General features: G+C 59.5%; 5 protein-coding genes across 18 annotated transcripts; 1 reads left to right on the forward strand and 4 right to left on the reverse strand.

Moving 5' to 3' along the window:
- Positions 1-522: 522 nt before the first annotated feature.
- Positions 523-2,804, forward strand: PPP1R14B (protein phosphatase 1 regulatory inhibitor subunit 14B). Its single transcript, XM_037140176.2, has 4 exons — positions 523-1,003; positions 2,011-2,094; positions 2,411-2,443; positions 2,535-2,804. Exons 1-4 carry the CDS (start codon positions 746-748, stop codon positions 2,601-2,603), a joined length of 444 nt encoding a protein of 147 aa, XP_036996071.1. The 5' UTR covers positions 523-745; the 3' UTR covers positions 2,604-2,804.
- Positions 2,805-3,265: 461 nt separating this feature from the next.
- On the reverse strand, positions 3,266-6,009 carry LOC119045450 (peptidyl-prolyl cis-trans isomerase FKBP2). 11 transcript variants are annotated; one of them, XM_037140170.2, is made up of 6 exons: positions 5,897-6,009; positions 4,502-4,729; positions 4,048-4,160; positions 3,882-3,928; positions 3,499-3,534; positions 3,266-3,411 (listed from the first exon to the last, which is right to left on the reverse strand). In XM_037140170.2, exons 2-6 carry the CDS (start codon positions 4,664-4,666, stop codon positions 3,350-3,352), a joined length of 423 nt encoding a protein of 140 aa, XP_036996065.1. In that variant the 5' UTR covers positions 4,667-4,729; positions 5,897-6,009; the 3' UTR covers positions 3,266-3,349. The 11 variants fall into 11 exon arrangements, 10 of the variants coding, with proteins under 10 accessions (XP_036996065.1, XP_036996064.1, XP_053515092.1 ...); XM_037140169.2 differs by having other exon boundaries at positions 4,502-4,670; positions 5,897-6,005; XM_053659117.1 differs by lacking the exon at positions 5,897-6,009 and adding an exon at positions 5,859-5,882 and having other exon boundaries at positions 4,502-4,670.
- Positions 6,010-8,031: 2,022 nt separating this feature from the next.
- On the reverse strand, positions 8,032-11,493 carry VEGFB (vascular endothelial growth factor B). 3 transcript variants are annotated; one of them, XM_037140188.2, is made up of 7 exons: positions 11,146-11,493; positions 10,551-10,593; positions 10,048-10,244; positions 9,802-9,875; positions 9,577-9,612; positions 9,092-9,327; positions 8,032-8,475 (listed from the first exon to the last, which is right to left on the reverse strand). In XM_037140188.2, the coding sequence occupies exons 1-6, from the start codon at positions 11,203-11,205 to the stop codon at positions 9,114-9,116; spliced, it is 624 nt and encodes a 207-aa protein (XP_036996083.1). In that variant the 5' UTR covers positions 11,206-11,493; the 3' UTR covers positions 8,032-8,475; positions 9,092-9,113. The 3 variants fall into 3 exon arrangements, with proteins under 3 accessions (XP_036996083.1, XP_036996084.1, XP_036996085.1); XM_037140189.2 differs by having other exon boundaries at positions 9,092-9,226; positions 11,146-11,293; XM_037140190.2 differs by lacking the exon at positions 9,577-9,612 and having other exon boundaries at positions 9,092-9,226; positions 11,146-11,293.
- Positions 11,494-11,763: 270 nt separating this feature from the next.
- Positions 11,764-15,234, reverse strand: DNAJC4 (DnaJ heat shock protein family (Hsp40) member C4). Of its 2 annotated transcripts, none has more exons than XM_037140180.2 (7): positions 14,969-15,234; positions 14,536-14,643; positions 13,722-13,815; positions 13,098-13,282; positions 12,849-13,010; positions 12,050-12,136; positions 11,764-11,957 (listed from the first exon to the last, which is right to left on the reverse strand). In XM_037140180.2, the coding sequence occupies exons 1-7, from the start codon at positions 15,217-15,219 to the stop codon at positions 11,849-11,851; spliced, it is 996 nt and encodes a 331-aa protein (XP_036996075.2). In that variant the 5' UTR covers positions 15,220-15,234; the 3' UTR covers positions 11,764-11,848. The 2 variants fall into 2 exon arrangements, with proteins under 2 accessions (XP_036996075.2, XP_036996074.2); XM_037140179.2 differs by having other exon boundaries at positions 12,849-13,013.
- A 207-nt stretch (positions 15,235-15,441) lies between these two features.
- Positions 15,442-17,997, reverse strand: NUDT22 (nudix hydrolase 22). The gene is made up of 6 exons (XM_037140181.2): positions 17,953-17,997; positions 17,151-17,648; positions 16,727-16,825; positions 16,130-16,227; positions 15,896-15,989; positions 15,442-15,608 (listed from the first exon to the last, which is right to left on the reverse strand). The coding sequence occupies exons 2-6, from the start codon at positions 17,628-17,630 to the stop codon at positions 15,507-15,509; spliced, it is 873 nt and encodes a 290-aa protein (XP_036996076.2). The 5' UTR covers positions 17,631-17,648; positions 17,953-17,997; the 3' UTR covers positions 15,442-15,506.
- Between the last annotated feature and the right edge of the window lie 39 nt (positions 17,998-18,036).

Raw genomic sequence — 18,036 nt, forward strand, 5'->3', positions numbered from 1 at the left:
AGTAGGGCGTCCGGGGACCTGGGCAGCTCCTGTCTGTCTTCTCTACTCCTCCACCCTTAGGACCCCGGTCCACGTGCCGGTCCGCGCGTAGAAGCCTCCTCGCTCCCCGCGGTCCAAGGGCTGCAGGACCCAGACTTCGGGGGTCTCCCACATCTTCTCGCCGGACATCCGCCCTACACATAGTACCCACTCCCCTCCCTTTCCAAACGGCCCCTGTTTTCGCTTCAATGAGGACAGAATACTAGGGTTTCAATGGGAGCGCAAATCCTGGTATTTGGAGCTTAGAATATCCGAATTTAGAGCCGGAAAATTAGTAGGAGTAGCGGACAGCCAGGCCCAAACCCCTGACAAGTAGACCCTCCCCTAACCCCTGCCTGGGGGCGGGGTGGGGGTGAGGGGACTGCAGCAGGACTGGCTCTTTAAGGGGGTGTGGTCGGGGGGCGGGGGAAGTGAGCGAGACAAGAAAGCTGTTTCGGCGGTGGCGGCGGCAGCTCGGGCGGCGGCCGCGGGGGACAAAGGGCGGGCGGATCGGTGGGGAGGGGGCGGGGCTCGGCCAAGCCAGGCCCGGGGGCTCCGCATGTTGCAGCTGCCCCCGGGCTCCCCCGCTGCCGCCCTTACTGCAGAGCCGCGCGGAGCCGAGCTCATCAGCTAACCCAAGCCAGCGGCCCGCAGCCAGCCGGCGGGCGTCCAGGAGGCGGCGGCGCAGGGAGGGGCAGGACGCGCGCACGTGGCCCCGGCGGCCGCCATGGCGGACAGCGGCCCCGCAGGGGGCGCGGCGTTGGCGGCCCCGGCCCCGGGGCCGGGCAGTGGCGGCCCAGGGCCCCGCGTCTACTTTCAGAGCCCTCCTGGGGCTGCAGGCGAGGGCCCGGGTAGCGCGGACGACGAGGGCCCAGTGAGGCGCCAAGGGAAGGTCACGGTCAAGTACGATCGCAAGGAGTTACGGAAGCGCCTCAACCTGGAGGAGTGGATTCTGGAGCAGCTCACTCGCCTCTACGACTGCCAGGTGTGTCCCCCACCCCGCGCCGACACTCTGAAGTCGGTCCCGAGTCCGGCCGCCTGAGAATCCCACTCTGAGCCCGCCTGTCACCTGGAGTATTCCCCGCCTCCATTGTATGCTCTTTTTTTTTTTTTTTTTTGTCTGATCTAAGTCACTCCAGTCTTCTCCCCGTGCCACTATCCTGTCAAGTTTGGTATAGCCTGGGCCTTGGGCAGAAGACATGGGGATGGCATGGGGATAGCCTGGGCTGGCAGTGGAAGGCACTAAAGTGCCTGCTAGCGTGGCTTGTGGGGGCACTGTAAAGCGTCTGGGTTATCCTAATGGGCTAGCCGGTAGCTCCATGTTGGCCCGGGGCAGGCTAGCTGGATCTGTGGGTACTGGTTCTCCACCCTATGACTCCTTCCTTGCTCAGAGGGTGACTCAGACCCCTGGGGGCAGGGCGGAGGAGTGGGCTTGCCCTGCGCTGCCTACCCTAGCCCAGCCCTGGAATGCAACTGGCTGCAGACTGGACAGATACTTCCTTGGGGGGAGGGGCGTCAGGCACCCCTCCCTCAGCAAAGCATGTGCTCTTTGTTTCCCCTTTACCAGACCTGGGTTCTTCTCACTGACCTCTCACCCTTCACTTCCTCCTCACTCCTGGGAGGCTGTGACAGGTGTTTGGGGGAGGGGGAAAGGCTGTGATAAGTTGAGACAGCTGGCCCCACCTGCTCTGGTTGAAATGGGGGATCCAGAAGTTAGGGAGATACATCTGCGGGGTCCGCAGACCTAGCTAGCTGGCCCTGTCTGGCACCTGAGGTGCCCAACTGGCAGACACAGGAAGCTCCCCCCACCCAGCCCGGCAGTTTGCCTTGGCACGGGCCTGATCTGTTTTCTTCCTTGGAGCAGCTGCTCCTGTCTGCTGGGCAGAGAGGGCGGGCTCGTCCTGCAATAGAGCAGGGGCCTCAGCCAGCGAACCCCTCTCACACCCTCTCTCCCAACTCAGGCCCTTGTCTCTCCCTCCTCCCCCACCCCAGGAAGAGGAGATCCCGGAGCTGGAGATTGATGTGGATGAGCTCCTGGACATGGAGAGTGATGATACCCGGGCTGCCAGGGTCAAGGTGAGAAAGGGGCTGTGGGTGGGGTGTTGGCAGTGTCAGGTTAGGGTAACTGGTGCAGTGGGCTGCCTGGAAGCAGGGCCAGTTGGGTGAGCAAGACTCTGGAGCCAGGCCTTCTTTGATCTGAGCCAGGCAGCTTTGTGACAATGAGTCTCAGCTTCTGCCTCCATCAAATGGGGCTAATGCCACTTGCCTAGCTATGGCATTCCTATGCCTCAAGGTGGCCCCAGTCATCTTGGAAGTGGGTACTGGGTACAGGTGATCTCTAGGCCCCTGTTCTTGGGCACTCAGTTACATTTCCCCTACCATGTCCCACCAGGAGCTGCTGGTTGACTGTTACAAACCCACTGAGGTAAGTGGTTTCCCCAGACCGCGGGGGGAAGAAAGCCTGGGCCCCTGTCTTCTTGGGATCTGGTCTCCTTCATGTCCTCCTTCCTGTCCAGGCCTTCATCTCTGGCCTGCTGGACAAGATCCGGGGCATGCAGAAGCTGAGCACACCTCAGAAGAAGTAAGGGTCCTCAACACGGGTGAACGGTGGCTCCCACAGGACAATCGCTGCCCCCTGACCTCGTAGCAACAGCAATACCAAGGAGCCCTGTGGCCAGGCCTGGTGCCATGAGCAGGGCTCCCCATGCCCCTCTCTTAGGGGTGTTCCCTGCCCCCCGTTTTCCACTTTTGGGGTTTTTTATTATTATTAAACTGATGGGACTTTTTGTGTTTTTATATTGACTCTGCGGCACGGGCCCTTTAATAAAGCTAGGATATGCCCTTGGTGTAGCTAACAGGCTCAGCTGATCTCTTTTAGGGGGGACACGCTGCTCTATAACTGTTGCCAGCTTAGCTTCTCCCCAGGTGACCGAAGGCCTTCCTGAGGGCCACGTAGTCATGGCAATAGCCCGATGCTGGCTCCCAGACCAGGAGCTAGAGGTGGCTGGGGAGCTTTGGGGAGCACTGTTGCTGCTTCAGGCAAGAACCCAATTTTCCCTTTGGGCAGGGGCCACCATGCCCCCCAAGGCCTGGCCATCTTGACCCCCCAGACTACTGAGCCTAGATACCCAGGCTCTGAAGCTAGAAAAGAAGCAGGGTGCAGGATGCTGAGAGAGAGAGAGGGAGGGGACACTGGGGCTGTGGTTTCTGTAGCTCAGGGCCCACAAACAAACACAGGCTCACTTCATGAGCTTTAAGGGCTTTTTTTTGTTTTGTTTTGAAACAGTCTGGTCCCTGATGGGGGCGTCTCCACTGGCCCTCCCCAGCTTGGCTACAGTTCGGAACGTCGCTCAATTTTGAGCAGCTCCACTTCGAACACTAGGGTTGCACCACCTGCAGTAGAGAAGTGAGATAGAATGAGAATCAGGGCCACAGGGAGGTGGGAAGGCACAACAGACAGGAGGCAGGAGGGTGTATTACCTGGGATCTTCGGGGGAGCTCCCCGCTCTCCATACCCTGTCAGAGATGCACAGAAAAAAACAAAGTGAGTGGCAGTCAGGCAAAGAGGTTCTGCAAACATTCGGGCTGAAACCAGGCCTCTGCCCACCACAGTAACAAAGCCAGACGTGAAGGTATAGTGGGTGGGAGGGCTCTAACAGTCCTGGTAAGGGGCAGAAGGTGGACATAAGAGCCCAGTGCCCCAAGGGTCTTGCCCTGTCCTTACTGCTAGATACTGCTAAACTTGGAAGAGAACATGAATTATAATGAATGCATGGGGGGAGACCAATGCAGAGGCTGAACTAGCTTTCACCCTTCTTCAGACACACTGCAAACCCTATACCTACTCAGGAAGGACCTCTTACCCAGCTCTGATGGAATCACCAGCTTCCGCTTTTCCCCCTCACACATCCTGCAGGAGAACACATGTTCAGCACATGGCAGCACTTGGGCTCCCTGCCTGCCCCCCACCCCTGGGGCTTGTTTCCCACAGTTCACCTCCTAGACCACAGCCATGGTCTCTTGACTCACCCCAGCAGCCCCTGGTCCCAGCCCTTGATGACCTGGCCTGTGCCCAGGGAGAAGACAAAGGGCTGGTTCTGGGGCAGACTGCTGTCAAACTCCGTCCCATCTTCCAGCTTCCCCTGTGGGACCATGCGAAGGCCAGTGAGCAGGAGGGCCCACTGTGACATGCATGCCCCCCACCCACCCAACTGCTCTCATCAAGCTGTCCCCCAACAACATTGGTGGTCATAGTCCTAAAAGGGGACAGAGCTTTAGGCAGCTCACAGTACATTGTAATGTAACTCTGCTGGTACCAACCTGGGGAGTAGACAGTGAAGAGCAGGGTAGACCGAGGGAAACAGGCAAAAGTGAGAAGGGACTTGACCCAGGTCACCCACCTTGGCAAAGGAACCTGGCTCCCAAGTCCTTTTTGGTCCCCAGAAGTCCCACTCACATCCAAAAACTCTGCCTCCGCACCCACCGTGTAGTGCATGTGCAGGACGTCCCCCTTCCGCGATTTGATGGGACAGTGGTCTACCCGCTTCTTGACCCCGATCTGCAGTTTCCGTTTGCCCTCGGCCCCCGCAGCTGTGGCCAGGGCACTCAGGCAGATGGACAGTACTGTCAGGACCCAGCTGAGTCTCATGTCTCTGCGGGAACAGACCCCGACCGACCAATCGACCGGAAGGGCAGGAAGGGCATGGAATACCTGCAGGTAGTAGAAGGATTCCACCCTACTGTACCTTGCCTGCCCCTGGGGATCCCCTTGTTCCGGGTTACCGCCCCCTCCCCCGGACTCCACAGCCACACTTACCAGTCCAGTGAGAAGGGGGCTTGCCCGAGGACCCCAGCAGCGCGGGGAGGGGGTCAGGGGAGGCCACAGCAGCCAGGGCCCCGCCCCTTTGTTCACCCTCATCCCTTCTTTCCCTCCTGGTTCCCAACTCCGTTCAATTCCCACCCTTTCCTTTACGAAAAGTCCAGACTCTTTCCGGCTGCACAGCAGGGGCCTGGACCGGGCCACACCACTCACGCCATACCCAGTTGCCCCCTGCCCAGTACACCCACATCTCTGCGGCCGCTGCAGGGGGCCGGCCTCGAGGCACCCACACATCGCCGCTGGGTGGCTCCGGGGAGCCCCGGTCCTCTGGGGATACCCCCCAGGCCGACCCTGTACCTCCGCCCGAGGCGCCGCCCCAGCTCTGAGCCCTCGGGGGTCTGCGGGGCACCCAGACCGGTCCAGTGTCGGGTGGCCGCCGAGCCCGCTCCACCCACACAACCTCTCCTGGGGGTGTTCTCGGTCTACCCCGTTCCCAGGCCCGGCCACCACGGAGACCGCCCCCGCGTGGACGCCCAGGGCCATTACCTGGGCCTAACCCTGAGTTTGGTTCCTTGGCCCCACCCTTTAGAGGGCGTAATTCCGCCCCAGGCCCTGGAGCCCCACCCTCCACAGAACTCGATCCCTTTTTCTTAACTGTAACCAAGCCACTCACCAACTGAAGCCCCGCCCCCAGCACCTGGTCCTGTACCCCTTCTGTTTCCAAACCCGAGGCTCCGCCTTCCGCCTGTTCCAGCCCCTCCTTCAAGGTCCAGACTCCGCCCCTCACCAGCCCTAGTTCCGCCCCCAGACCCAGAGTCCCGCCTTCCACAGGTACCGGCTCAGAAGTCCCACCGGTCTCTGTTCTAGGTCCCGCCCCAAGTCCCGGGGCTCCGCCCCGTGCGGCGTGAGAACCCTCCCCCTGCGGCATCCCCAGACAGCTATTACCCCAACCTCAAATTTCCTCGTAACCTAACCCTCCCTGACACTCGGAGCCCCGGCCTGATCCAGCCTGCCCCCTTACCCCGACTTCCCCCAGCCTGGGCTGTGGCCCCCTCTCACCTCCTCGCCGCGCCCCCGGAGTCAACTCTAGTCGTGCTGCCGCCTTTGCGCAGGCGCGTTATCCTCGCTACCAGGCCGGGCCACGCCGCCCGCCCTCATTGGGCCGCGTGAAACCCGCTGCCACAGGCCAGCAGGGGCGGCTCTTTTCTAGCTCCGCCCCTGCAGCGCCACGTGATTCACACCACTTCCTGTGGAGCTGTAGTCCGCAAGGTTAGGTGAAAATGATTTCCGAAAGAGCTGCAGGCACTTCCGGTCGAGGTGAAGTTAAGGTCAGGCGGGCGCGGGTTCCCAGAGGGGGTCTTGAGACGCCATTTTATGTCGCCCCCTAAGCCCACCTACGGCGCCCTTGGGTCTCCTTAGGTTCCATCACTCCCAGTTAGTTGCTGTGTAAAGAGCCTGGGTTTCAAAGTGAGACTTGGGTTTGAATTCAGGGTCTCCCTCTCACTGATCGGCTGTGACCTTGAGCAAGTTCCTTTGCCTAGCAGAATTTGGCGTCGCTGTAACGCGGGCTTGATAACTCTCCTACCTTGCAGGGCCCCTGTAGGATCGAAGCGACGGCGGACAGTGCTAGGCCCTGGCCCACAGATGATACTGTCCCTTTTCCCTGCACAGCACCCGGGCTTTCCTGTACACGTTGCCCGCTGACCAGACTGTACTGGTGTGGCCGGGCCGGGTCCCCAACCAGACCCAGTACCAGCAAACATCTCGATTGGAGTAATGAACCTGCTGTTAACAGGCCGGTAAACCTATATGTTAAGTGTTAGGGAAACAGCTGATTTTGAAGTCAAATCCCCAGGCCAATCAGTCTATTATGAGAAAGGAAGTCACAGAGCTGACCTCAGAGCTGAGGACTAAGCAAGGAGGCACATACGAAGCACTGCGCATGTCCAGCGTGTCTAAGTGAGCTCAGGAGACTGCGGCTCTAGGTCCCTAACCCTCATCTGATTGGGCTCTATGGGATTTGCCCTGACAGCAGGGCTGTCGGGATAAGAAAATACTAATGAATCTCAGGAATTCTCTTCTAGTTTACCTGGCTTTTGCCTCAGGCCCAAGATCATTATCACACCCTCCCATCTAACACTGTGCGGGTGGCTACTTTGGATTAACCTCTGCCCCTGCATGCATGTTCTTCCTCTGCGGCACAAAACAAAGCCATTTGTACTCAGAGTTGACCTTTGGACCACCCCTCACCACTCAGCCCAGGTGGCACTGTAGGCTGTACGGGCAGAAGGCTGGGCACTAAGCTTGGACTGGGGCAGATAAAGGTCCGGAGAGTCTCAAGCAGGGGCTGGTGAGGGGCACCCAAGGTGAAAGGGAGATGAAGGTGGAGAAGACTGGGGTCAGGGTGAGGGGGTCTTATTTCTCAAACCAAGCCCACCAGCCACGTATCTTTGGTACTTCCCTTGTATGTTTGGTAACATACAAGGCAGGTACTTGGCCTTACAGTAAGTTCAGCAACAGGGACTAAAACACAGAGCTGCCTGGCAGGGAGGAAGGTGTTCTTTTCTATGATGTCAAGATTCATGCAAACAGCCCTGGCTGGTGTGGCTCAGTGGATTGAGCGTTGGCCTGTGAACTGAAAGGTTGCCAGTTCAATTCCCAGTCAGGGCATATGCCTGATTTGCAGGCCAGGTCCCCAGTTGGGGATATGTGAGAGGCAACCAATCAGTGTATCGCTGGCACATTGATGTTTCTCTCCCTTTCTCCCTTCCCCTCTCCCTAAAAATAAATAAAATCTTAAAAAAAGAAAAAATTCATTCAAACTTTCCTTGGGACCAAAGCCTGGACCATCGTGATCGTCCATTCCCTCTATGTGCACAGGTTGAAACCTGAGGCTCAGACTGAGGGGCAGTGATAGCCAAGGTCATTCAGCAGGTCTGGTTTCCACCCCAAACTCACAAGAAAGAAACCCTTGTGATGATAAGCAGGGGACAGGGCCTCCCTGGGGCCTGGCAGTAACAACATGAATGGGAAGCACACATATGTGGGCTCTGTCTGCGAGCTGGTGTGGGAGCTTGGGCCTCACCCACTGCATCTGCACATGAAGAGTAAGAAGCGCCGGGTCGAGGAGGCAGTGTGACACACTCATGCCTGAACCGCCAGCCTGAACAGTCACAAACAGTGATACAGGCAGGGACAGCTCCTTCCATCTCTTTTATCAGAATCTGGGGTCACAGTTCTCATACCGAAGCCCAACTCCCATTATTTGCAGAGGACCAGGGTCTCCTTAGCAAGGGCAAGGAGGGGCCAGTTAAGATGCTCACTTGCACAGAGTGGTCAAAGGCTTCGACAGGGCCCAAGTTCTCCCAAGCTGGTACACCATCCCTCTTGCCTCCAAGTTTCATCCAACTCTGCCCACCATGTTGGATGCAACCTTGCAGAGACAGGGGGTGGCCAGAAAGCCTTCTGAGAGGCCCAAGTCCTGACGCAGTGTCCGCCTGAGCTGAGGTCTTGGGGAGGGGGGGCGGCAGGGCTGTTCTCTCCAGGCTGCCCTCTAGGCCTCTCGGAGGTATGGCCTGCGAGGAAAGCGGCCCCACTGAATCTGAAAAGCAATGTGTCACTTTCGCAGCTTCCGGCACCTAAGGAGGAGAGGAAAGGGGCATCTGTTCACGCTGCCACACCTCAGCACCTACTGCTCTGGACTCACCCCTTTGTTACTTTCTGTGAACCTCATTCTTGCCTAACGCTCCTAAGCAGTCCCAGCTGGCCCAGCCCACACGATGCCACACTGGTGGCCTCACTGTGGAAGGGATGGGTGGTGAGAAGCCCTCAGACAATGGCGAACAAGGCTCACACTATGTCCCCTGGCTTCTCAGAACCCATAAGGTGGGACAATGTCTAATGCAAGGGCTTCTGGGAAGGCGCAGACCTTTGCGAGCTGGCAAGATGTCTCTCTCATTTCTACTCCAGGCAGATGTCACCTTCTCCAGGACATCTCTGACCTCTCAACACGATGCCAGGTGCCCCTTACCACAGACCCCAACAGCCTTGGCTGGCATCATGTGTCCTTGTGTCGGACTTCTGCATTAGAATGTGAGCCTTATTTATGCTGACCCCGGCGCCAGCAGGCATTCGTTAAATATTTGTTCAACTCATTCAATGGCTCCCCCTTTCCTGGCTCTCACCCCACTGGCAGGCTCGTCCTGGATGTGCTCCAGGAAAAGGGCCTTGCCGCCTTCCCAAACAACTCCTTACCTGCAGGTGTCTGGGTTGAGCTCTAAGCCCCGCCCTTGGCAACGGAGGAAGCTGCGGCGTCTGCAGCGGCAGTGGCAGGTCCTGGGGTCAGGGCGCTGGCGGCGCTGGGTACAGCGTGGGCAGAGGGGCCTGGGGCTGGAGTGGGATGGGTGATGTCAGCTTGGGAGGGTGCTCCGGGGGCAGAATCCCAGCCCGGAACAGAGCGGGGCTGGGGACGGTGGCGGGGAGTGTCAGCCCTAGGAGGAGAAGCAACATGTCTGGGACAGGAAGGAAGAGTCTTCCCTGGAGGGAGCTGGGGGTGGGTCAGAACACACAGAATGGAGAACAGAGGGAAAGGGGACAAGGGGACACAAGTGGAGGGAAGAGAGGGAAGTGGACGGCAGCTGCCTGACACACTTGTACAGCCCCTGCCCCGCCCACACGCTACATCCTGGGCACGGGGCCTGGGTTCCATCCCCACCTCAACAGGAGCCCCGGAGACTCACCTGTCGGGCTTCACAGCACTCTCTTTTTTTTTTGGTCTGAAAGAGAGACCAACAGAAACGAGGAGGAGGAGGATCAGGAAAGCCAAGTACCCTACTCTCTTGCCCAGATCCCAGGCCTACCCCAGCCCCACTCAAGGAAACCTGGTCCCCACTGCGGTGTACCACCATGCCCAGCACCCCCCAAGCCTGGTCTCTGCAAGCTCAGAAGTGGGGCCTGGCTGGCACCTGCATTCACACTGGCTGTGTTCTTCCAGGGACATTTCCCCCAGCTGACTGCTCGGGTACCGGACCATGAGGATCTGTGCTCAGGAGAACAGGGAGAGAGACAATGACAGAGGAAAGGGAGAAGGAGACACTGCATGGGCTGGAGGGAGAACAGCTCTCCCACCTGCCAAGGCTCTGGCTGCTGGTGTGTCAGCCGCCAGAGCACCGGCATCCCACCCGGTGAGACCCTCTACACCCGCCCGGTACCTGCATTCGGACTTGGTGCTGCCCAGTAGGCACGCACTCCAGGCCGTCGTCGGGGCAGCAGCCGCCGCAGCGCTGCACGGTCACACAGCTGGGTACCAGCTGCTTGGCCATGGTGCCCACAAGCTCCAGAGTTAGGGGCACTACCACCTCCCGTGGCTGGCAGGTGGCGCGAGCATACACATCTATCCATGACACCACTGAGGAGAGAAGCGTGAGGTTAAGTCCCCACTGGGTTTCCTGCAGCTGCTCCCTGGCTCTCCCACCCCTGTGCCCAGCAGCTGTTCTCCCCAGTTCCTGTGTCACAGCCACCCTCCACTAGCCCCCACTTCTGCCCGCCCAACCTGTTCATCCAGAACCCAGGAATCCCACAGCCTCAACTTCAACTTCTGTGAAATGGGCAGGGCAAGAGTTGCCATCTTACAAAACAGCTGAGATTATACATGATGGACACTCAGCAAACCTTCCTAGTGCTGCCTATGTGAAGTTTTTGTTGTTAGCGTTACCTTTCTTCTGGTGGCCAGGGGACTCAGGCGGGGAGGCAGGGGCCTGTAGGAGAGAAGAGAACTGGGCTCCAGGTGCATTCTAGTTAGGGCTACACTGACCCACGGCTCTACCCCTGCAGTCAGAAGGCTTCAACTCCTGACATTTTTCCAGATCGCTCTGTTCCCAGGTTCACTCTAGCTTTACCTGTCCTCTTCTGGACACCTGGGACCTGCCTCTAGCCACGACCTGCCAGGCATGCTCTACCAGCACAGTGCAATCTCCAAGCCTGGCGACCAGGCTTGTTCGGGAGGCTACAGGTCAGAAGGGGGCACACGGGGCACCGAACCAGGTCCTGCAGGCACCCACACAGCTCCACCCCCCGAGCGGTAGCACCCAGGGGATAGGGTGGGGCGGGGGAGTGGCCCTGGGGCTGGGCTGGCAGGCCAGTGGGGAGGGACAACTCCTGGGGGATGCCCCGCTCCAACTCCTGCTACGCCCCTATCTGCGGTCGGACCCGCGAATACCCTCTGCCCAGGCCGCTTCGCGCCTCCACTTCCGCCAACCTTGAGAGAGGGCACGGCTGGCGGGCAGGCAGGATGTCGGGGACGCACGTACCTGGGCTGGGGCCAGCTGCAGGAGCGCCGCGAGCAGCAGGCGGCGGAGCAAGGGGCTCATGGTGCCCACAGGGGCCGCGCGCCGGGGGCGCCCGCATCGTCCTAGCCAGGCGGCGCCGGGGGCGGCGGCAACCAGAGCCCCATGGCGCGGGCTGGGGCGCGGCGGGCGGGGGCCGGTTGCGGGGGGCGGCTCCTCCGCGGCCCTCTCCCGAGCCTTGGGCGCAGGCAGTGCAGCGCAGCAGCGGCCGCGGTGGCCGAAGGAGCTGAGTGGGTGGGTGGCCGGTGGCAGCGGCGGGCGAGGTGGCGGGGATGGCGGGGGCAGCAGGGGGCCGGCCCGGGCTGGCTGGCGGGCGGCTCATGTGACCCAGACACGCGCTCCCCACCCGGGCCGCGGGGCAGAGGCGGGGCGGGGCGGGGGCGGGTGGGGGCGAGGCCGTTGGCGGGCCCGCCCCCTCCATACACCGCCCCCCCCTCCTGCTGCAACAGGGTAAAGGGGACGCACCACCCAGGGGGCTGGGCTCCCGCTTCGCAGTCACCAGAACTCCGAGGGCGGGGCTCTGTCCCAAGGCGAGGCCTGGGTTGGGGGTGCTGGGCCTAAAGGAGGGAGTCGGACAAGAGCGCAGAGAATCACTTTATTGCACGCGTTTTGGGCAATGGGGTGTCCCAAGAGGGAATACACATGAGGCTCCATCTGGGTGAGAGGCTCAAGGACTGGCGCTGGGGGGCATGATCCCCGGGCCTGGGGGAGGCCCGAGCGGTGGCTGCAGTTGCTGCCTCTGCTGTTGCTCCTGCTGGAGCCTGGCTCTGTTGGCCCTGCAGGAGAGAGCACCGGGGTGGTTGGAACCGGGACCCTACAGGGTGGTGTCAGGACAGTGAAGAGAGGGCAGGGTAGAGCAGGGACAGACCTGGCTCGGGCCCGAGTGTCATTGTAGATGGCTGTGATGATCCGATCCTTTTCATCCATGAAGTTGCGGTGCATCTGCTCCAGCTTCCTGCACGGGGTACAGTTAACCCTGAGTCCTCCAAACCCTGCTGTCTCCCAGGTCCCACACACTGTGCACCCCACTCTAGGGCATCAGAGCTTTATGTCTGTGGGGACCTCAGTCTAACTGCCTGTGCTAGGTGTGGAAAGGGGTACAGAGTGTCCAGGCTTATCCAGGGTCTAGTGACAACCCAGCTCTCTGGCTGGCCTGTTGAAGGTGGTGACCGCAGCACTTGAACAACAGGGTGGTCCTCACAGAAGATCAGAGAGGGCTGGATGTCTAACTGCATCACTGAGCTAGGTGGGCTGCTAGCAGTGGGCACCGCCTTTCTGTCCCTTTGCAGTGGAACCTCAGTGTCACGGGACACGTGAGAGAGGGGTGGGGAGACAGTTGACTGCCAAACAAGTGAGCTTCGTTGTTGGTGAGGCCCAGTCACGATGCATTTCTTTCTTGTGCATGACTTTGGCTCCATCACTACCTGGCAGCCAGCACCAAGGACTTACATGCAAATTATAAAAAACAAAACAAACTTAAAATGACAACAGAACAGTCTCCCTTAGTTTGCTAAGAATAGGCTCTAGAGACCTATTTCACACAACCTGAGCCTGAGAGACACAGGAGTGCAGGTCACAGGGGCGGTATGGATATCTGACTGGCCCCCCTTGGCTTCACTTCTCCTCTTGCCCTCTGCCCACCACCACCGGGAAAGGCCGGGATGCACCTGAAGGCAACATAGTGCAGGCCCATGCCGGCCAGCATGACGAGGAGGCAGTACCCCAGCACCCGCTTGTTGTGTCTGCGCTGCTGCTGCCTCGACTCTGGTCCCTGAGGCCTCACACGGTGAAACTGGGCCCAGTACTGTGCATTGGGGGGTGTCCAGGAGCTGCTGGGAGGGAGAAACAGGGGCAGTGTGGGGATGAGGCTCCCCTGGAGACTTGGAGGGGAAGTGGTTAGCTGCAAGATACTGTACCTGTGTGCTTGATGGGCAGACTTGGCATGGGCTGTGGTTCCTGGAGACTTCGGGGGAGTGGCTGAGCGGAGTTGGTAGTCATATTCACGGCGGCTCTGCTCCCGGCTGAGTATTTGGTATGCTTCACTCAGCTCCACAAAGCGGCTGTGCAGGGTTGGGTTCCCAGGGTCCCGGTCAGGGTGCAGCTGGAATGGGGCAGGACTCTCCTCATCTCCCTTCCCACGCTCCTTCCCAGGACCCATCTTGATAATATCCACCCACAAGGGCTCAAATCATCCCCACAGGCCTTGTTTGGACAGTGACCTTCACTCTCAGGCCCTCAGGCCGAGCACCCCTCCAGAAGGCCAGAGAGTCGGGAAACACTCCTGCTCCCTCTCCACCTGCTGCCTGGTCCAGGTTTGCTTAACAGCAGGCAGGCCAAGAAAACTAATCCCAGGCAGGACCCCTGGCTTTCCTCACACCATGCCAGACCTCAGCCCTTAGGGCACCTCCCCCTCCCTGTACATGCTGAGGGAATGTGGCACCAGCCAGAGTGAGCCACTCAGCTCCATCCCTGGGAATTTGGTGTGCACCCCATCTGGCTCAAACTTCCTCTCCCTCCTCCCTGCCTAGAACCACTGGTACCTCTTTGGACTTGGAGAAGAAAGCTCGTTTTACTTCTTCAGTGCTGGCACCAGGATGCACCCCTAACAGTTCATAGTAGTTCCTGGGGTCAGACCTGTGGAGAGAAGCCAGAACCTGCAGGGGCTAAAGAAACACAAAAGATACCCCTTCCCTACTCCTCCCAGCCCCCCCTGGGCCACACTCTTCAACTCAGCAACCATGAGCTGAGATACAGGCACCGAGGGAGACCTATCTCCATACCATCCCTCTTTCTTGAGTGTTGGAGGAATAGGGCAGGGCCCAGGAATCTGCATTTTTGTAAAACACCCCCCCCCTCCCCAGGTGGGTTAGGATTATGATGCTCCACAACCACAGGAGTTGTGGAAAGTGCATTGGGTTTGGCTTGGGCTCAAACTTCATATCTGGCCCTGGCTGGTGTAGCTCAGTGGGTTGAATGCAGGTCTGTGAACCAAAGGGTCGCAGGTTCAACTCCTGGGGTTGCGGACCTGGTCCCTCATGAGAGGCAACCACACATTGATATTTCTCTCCTTCCTCCCTCCCTTCCCTTCTCTCTAAAAGTAAATAAATAAAAATCTTTCAAAAAACCCTTCAGATCTGCCTCATAACTCGCTGTATAACCAAGTACCCTTGATGGCCATCCCTTAATGTCATCCTCAGTAGTGAAGGTGAGGGTTACCTGAGACAAGGCTGTAAGACACCTGACACAGAGATCACAACTATCTCAGCACCTAGGGCAGAGCCTGGAGCTCGGCAGGCCCTCAACAAAACCCACTGAACGACCAGGCCGGCACCGGGTCCCCGGTGACCGACTCACCGCTGCCGGGCGGCCTCTGCGAAGAGCCGGGTGGGAGGGCTGCGGGGTCGCAGCCGACGTAGGCACAGCTGACACAGACACAGGGGCAGCATGGCGGCAGGCGGACAGCTGGTGAAAAGAGGCCACAAAGAGGACTGCATTGGGACCAGACCTCAAGCACCCCTGGGGCAGAGGGAAGGGGGCTGGCTCCATTAACTTGCGAAGGGAAACTGAAGCAGGCCCGGAGGACCCATGAGCAGGTGGGGCCTCCTTGCTTAAGACCAGACCGCGGCGCCCTGGACCTGCCCCGGTTCTGACCGGGCCCTTCTCCACACTGGCCTCGGTGTCCGTACGACCAGCCCCGAGCGCGGAGAAACCCCCAACCCACCCCATCCAGGGAGTTTGAGGGGCGAACGAAGGAGGAGCTACATCGAGCCCCGCCCCCATCACTCACAGATTCCGTGGCCGCCGCCATTTTCTGCTCCGATGTAGGCCCCGCCTCCACGTTCTCAGTGGCTCGCACACCCAGACACACCCACCGAGCAGGGTGGTGAGACTAGGCCCTGCCCCCATAGCCCATTGGCCTTCTGTGTCCCGGGCCACCTCCAGAAGCGGAGTGCTTTGCTCGGGCTGATAAGCGCGGGTGTCCGCGCGGAGGTCCACGCGGGAAGCGGCCGCACCACACCTGACACTCAGTGAGGCCATCTGCTGTCACTCTGCTTTGCGATGAGATACTTTTAACAGAACAGCTTCCACCCCATAGTCGACCCGGACCCTCACCAGAGCCTGGCAAGAAAACATGGCCTTCATCCCAGAATGCAGAGGGCAGTACTGAGGCTGGGCTTCCACCCCCCTCCCCTCAGGTCATTTGTCCTGTCTCTCTCACCCGCAGGCTCTGTCTCATGGAAACAGCACATATCAACGGAATCCAAGAGTAAAGTCCTTTATTGTCTTTCGAGCTGTGGTGATAGGTCTGGGGACCCTAACATGACTCAGGTGGAACTGCCCTGGACCCGGTTGTAGAGGAAGATGGCGCCTTTGGCAGAGGGGCAGAGCTCGGCCCACATTTCAGTCTCCTGCAACCTCTTCACGTTCTGTGGGGAGACAGTGAGAGCCAGACACGTTGCCCTTGCGTCTTTTGCAGTTGTGCCCAGAGTTCTGGGCCCTGTACAGTCCCTAAGGAGACATGCTAAAGAGGCTGACCATGTCCGTGGCCCTCTCCCTTGGGCTCTGGGCATCCCCAGTGAGGCCTCCTGACGCTGGAGAAAAGCTCTGAGAGATCTGGGAGCCTTGTCTGATGGCCTGGGACACGCATCGCCAGGCCTCTGCAAGTCCCAACCCCAGCTCCTTGTCCAAGGAGCAAGACTTTGCCACCTCACACCTGTGTCTCCACAAAGATAATTCCTGTGGACTCGTGCGCCTCCGGTCCCCCACTCATGTAATGTTTCCTCACTTGCTCAGAGGTCAGGCTGCACCTGGACAAGAAAGACATAGAATGGCCTGGTGGGTGCCCAGCCCCTGGAGGGTCCTTGTGGAGCCCCAGCTGTCTCAGCCCTGCCCCTCAACCACCCACCCACCTCAGGAAACAGGACCCTGTCCCCCAGAGCTCACTCACTGGACGTAGAACTCGGCACTGGCACGGCCTGCACTGGTCTCATTGCGCACGATGCCCAGTAACTGCGGCTGGCTCAGGGTGAGCAGTGGCAGGTTCACCTGGGGCCAGGGTCCCCCCTGTCAGTACTCACTGCCCACATCCCTGCCCCTCCCGGTGGAGGTCAGCACATGCATTACCCTGTTACTACAGCATTTTACAGTTTGTAGCTCTAGTGTCCAGGATCGCAGGATGTTGGATCTTGGGCATGTTCATTTTACAGATGGGAAAACCAGAACCAGAGATTGGATAATTTGCTCAGTCACGCAAGGGAAGTCGATAAATTGACTTCCAGTTACCTTTCTTTTCAACAAACCTGGGGGGAGTAGGCGCGACATTTGTCATTGTTTACATTGTAAAGAGGAAGAACCTAAGGCACACAGAAATGGCGGATAGAATTCTACTCCAAGTGTGCCCAGTTGCAAAGCCAAGCTCTTCTCTCAATGCCACATGCCTGCAGACCCTCGCACCAGCCCAGAATGAGGTCGTGGAATTCTGGCACGTTCTATTCTACAACCTCCCTCGTAGTCCACCACCCTGACCTGGTCACCCCTCACTCACCTCATCACAGATCTCCTGGAGGACACTGGAGAAGAGTTCATGCACCACCAGCTCCCCAGGGAGGTCCTTGTGCAGAGGGCTGTCACCAGGGCACAGGGCCTGTGAGAGGTGAGGCTCAGCCGGTTCCCCACCTCTTCCTGCCCTGCCTTCCCCCATGCTCACTGGCCCTGAGGGCACAGTGTGAGTGTTGGTGGCCTCCTCACCCAGGCTCTCCTTTTCCAAAGGGAAAACCAGAGGTCCAGCTAGGTCCTTGCCCCATTCCCTAGCTTCTGACAGGTCTGGGGAAGGGATCAGTGGGGAGGCTGAGGGGCTCCCTTGAGCAGAGACTTGCAGAGAAGTACCAGGCTAATCCCCCCTCTGAGAAATGGAGTAAAAACTGAGTTCTCTGGGTCGCTGTGCCTTTGCACCCAACCTGGCATCTTACCTGAGGCTCAGGGTGCCCACCAGGCACATCCACCAGGCCAGGGGCCTCAGCCACCCGCTTAGAGCGGCGCAGGAAGACAAGGAAGTCATCCGCAGTGGTCAGCGCCGCGCCCACTCCCAGAGGGTCTGCCAGATAGGCTTGCTTGTCACCCCAGTCAGCAGCCCCCTGCTGTCGAAGCCAGGCAGCTGAGCGGGCCCAGTTGGTGCCCAGGAAGTCTCGGTAGGACGTCAGGCCCACACGCAGAAGCAGCTGTGGCCCCTGGGAGCCAGTGGGCACCAGGGCAGCAGAGTGCAGGCGGAACTTGGGAGCATCAAAGAGCCAGGGCTGGGCCTGTAACCTGCTCTCCCAGACGGCAGCGATGGCCTTGTCCCCTCCTGGCAGTGGACGACGGTCGTGGGCTGGACTCAGCTCAGCCCGTACTTGCTGCTCTGGCAGCCCACCCGGCGGGCACTGCAGCAGCAGAGACACCTCGGGGTCCATAGTCTGGACAGGGAAGCTCTGGGGAAGGTCACAGCCAGGTCTGTCAGCTTGGGGTACCTACAGCCACCCACAGACCTACTGAGGATACTTCCAGCCCTTTTGAATGTCCCTGGGCAGTAAAGTGTCTTATCATCCAGCAGGAGCCCGAGACTCCTGCCGCCAGACATTCCTGGGACTCCAGGGCACCACTACCACCCGGAGGTCCTCTTCCAGTCACCCCCTGATGTCCATGTCTCCCAAACCCAGGGGTCCTGTTTCCAACCCTAGACTCCCAGGAACCCCTCCCAGAGCTCGGAAGCTCCAGCCCGCGGCGTGGACTCACCGCCAACACAGCCCGCAGTCTCCGCCCCTTCCCCCCAGCGGAAGTGCCCGCCCCTCCCTCCCGGGCTTTTCATTGGCGGGTTTC

The sequence above is a fragment of the Artibeus jamaicensis genome, unplaced genomic scaffold, assembly GCF_021234435.1.
Source record: "Artibeus jamaicensis isolate MK-2021 breed Jamaican fruit bat unplaced genomic scaffold, CSHL_Jam_final scaffold_614, whole genome shotgun sequence".
Classification (NCBI taxonomy): domain Eukaryota; kingdom Metazoa; phylum Chordata; class Mammalia; order Chiroptera; family Phyllostomidae; genus Artibeus; species Artibeus jamaicensis.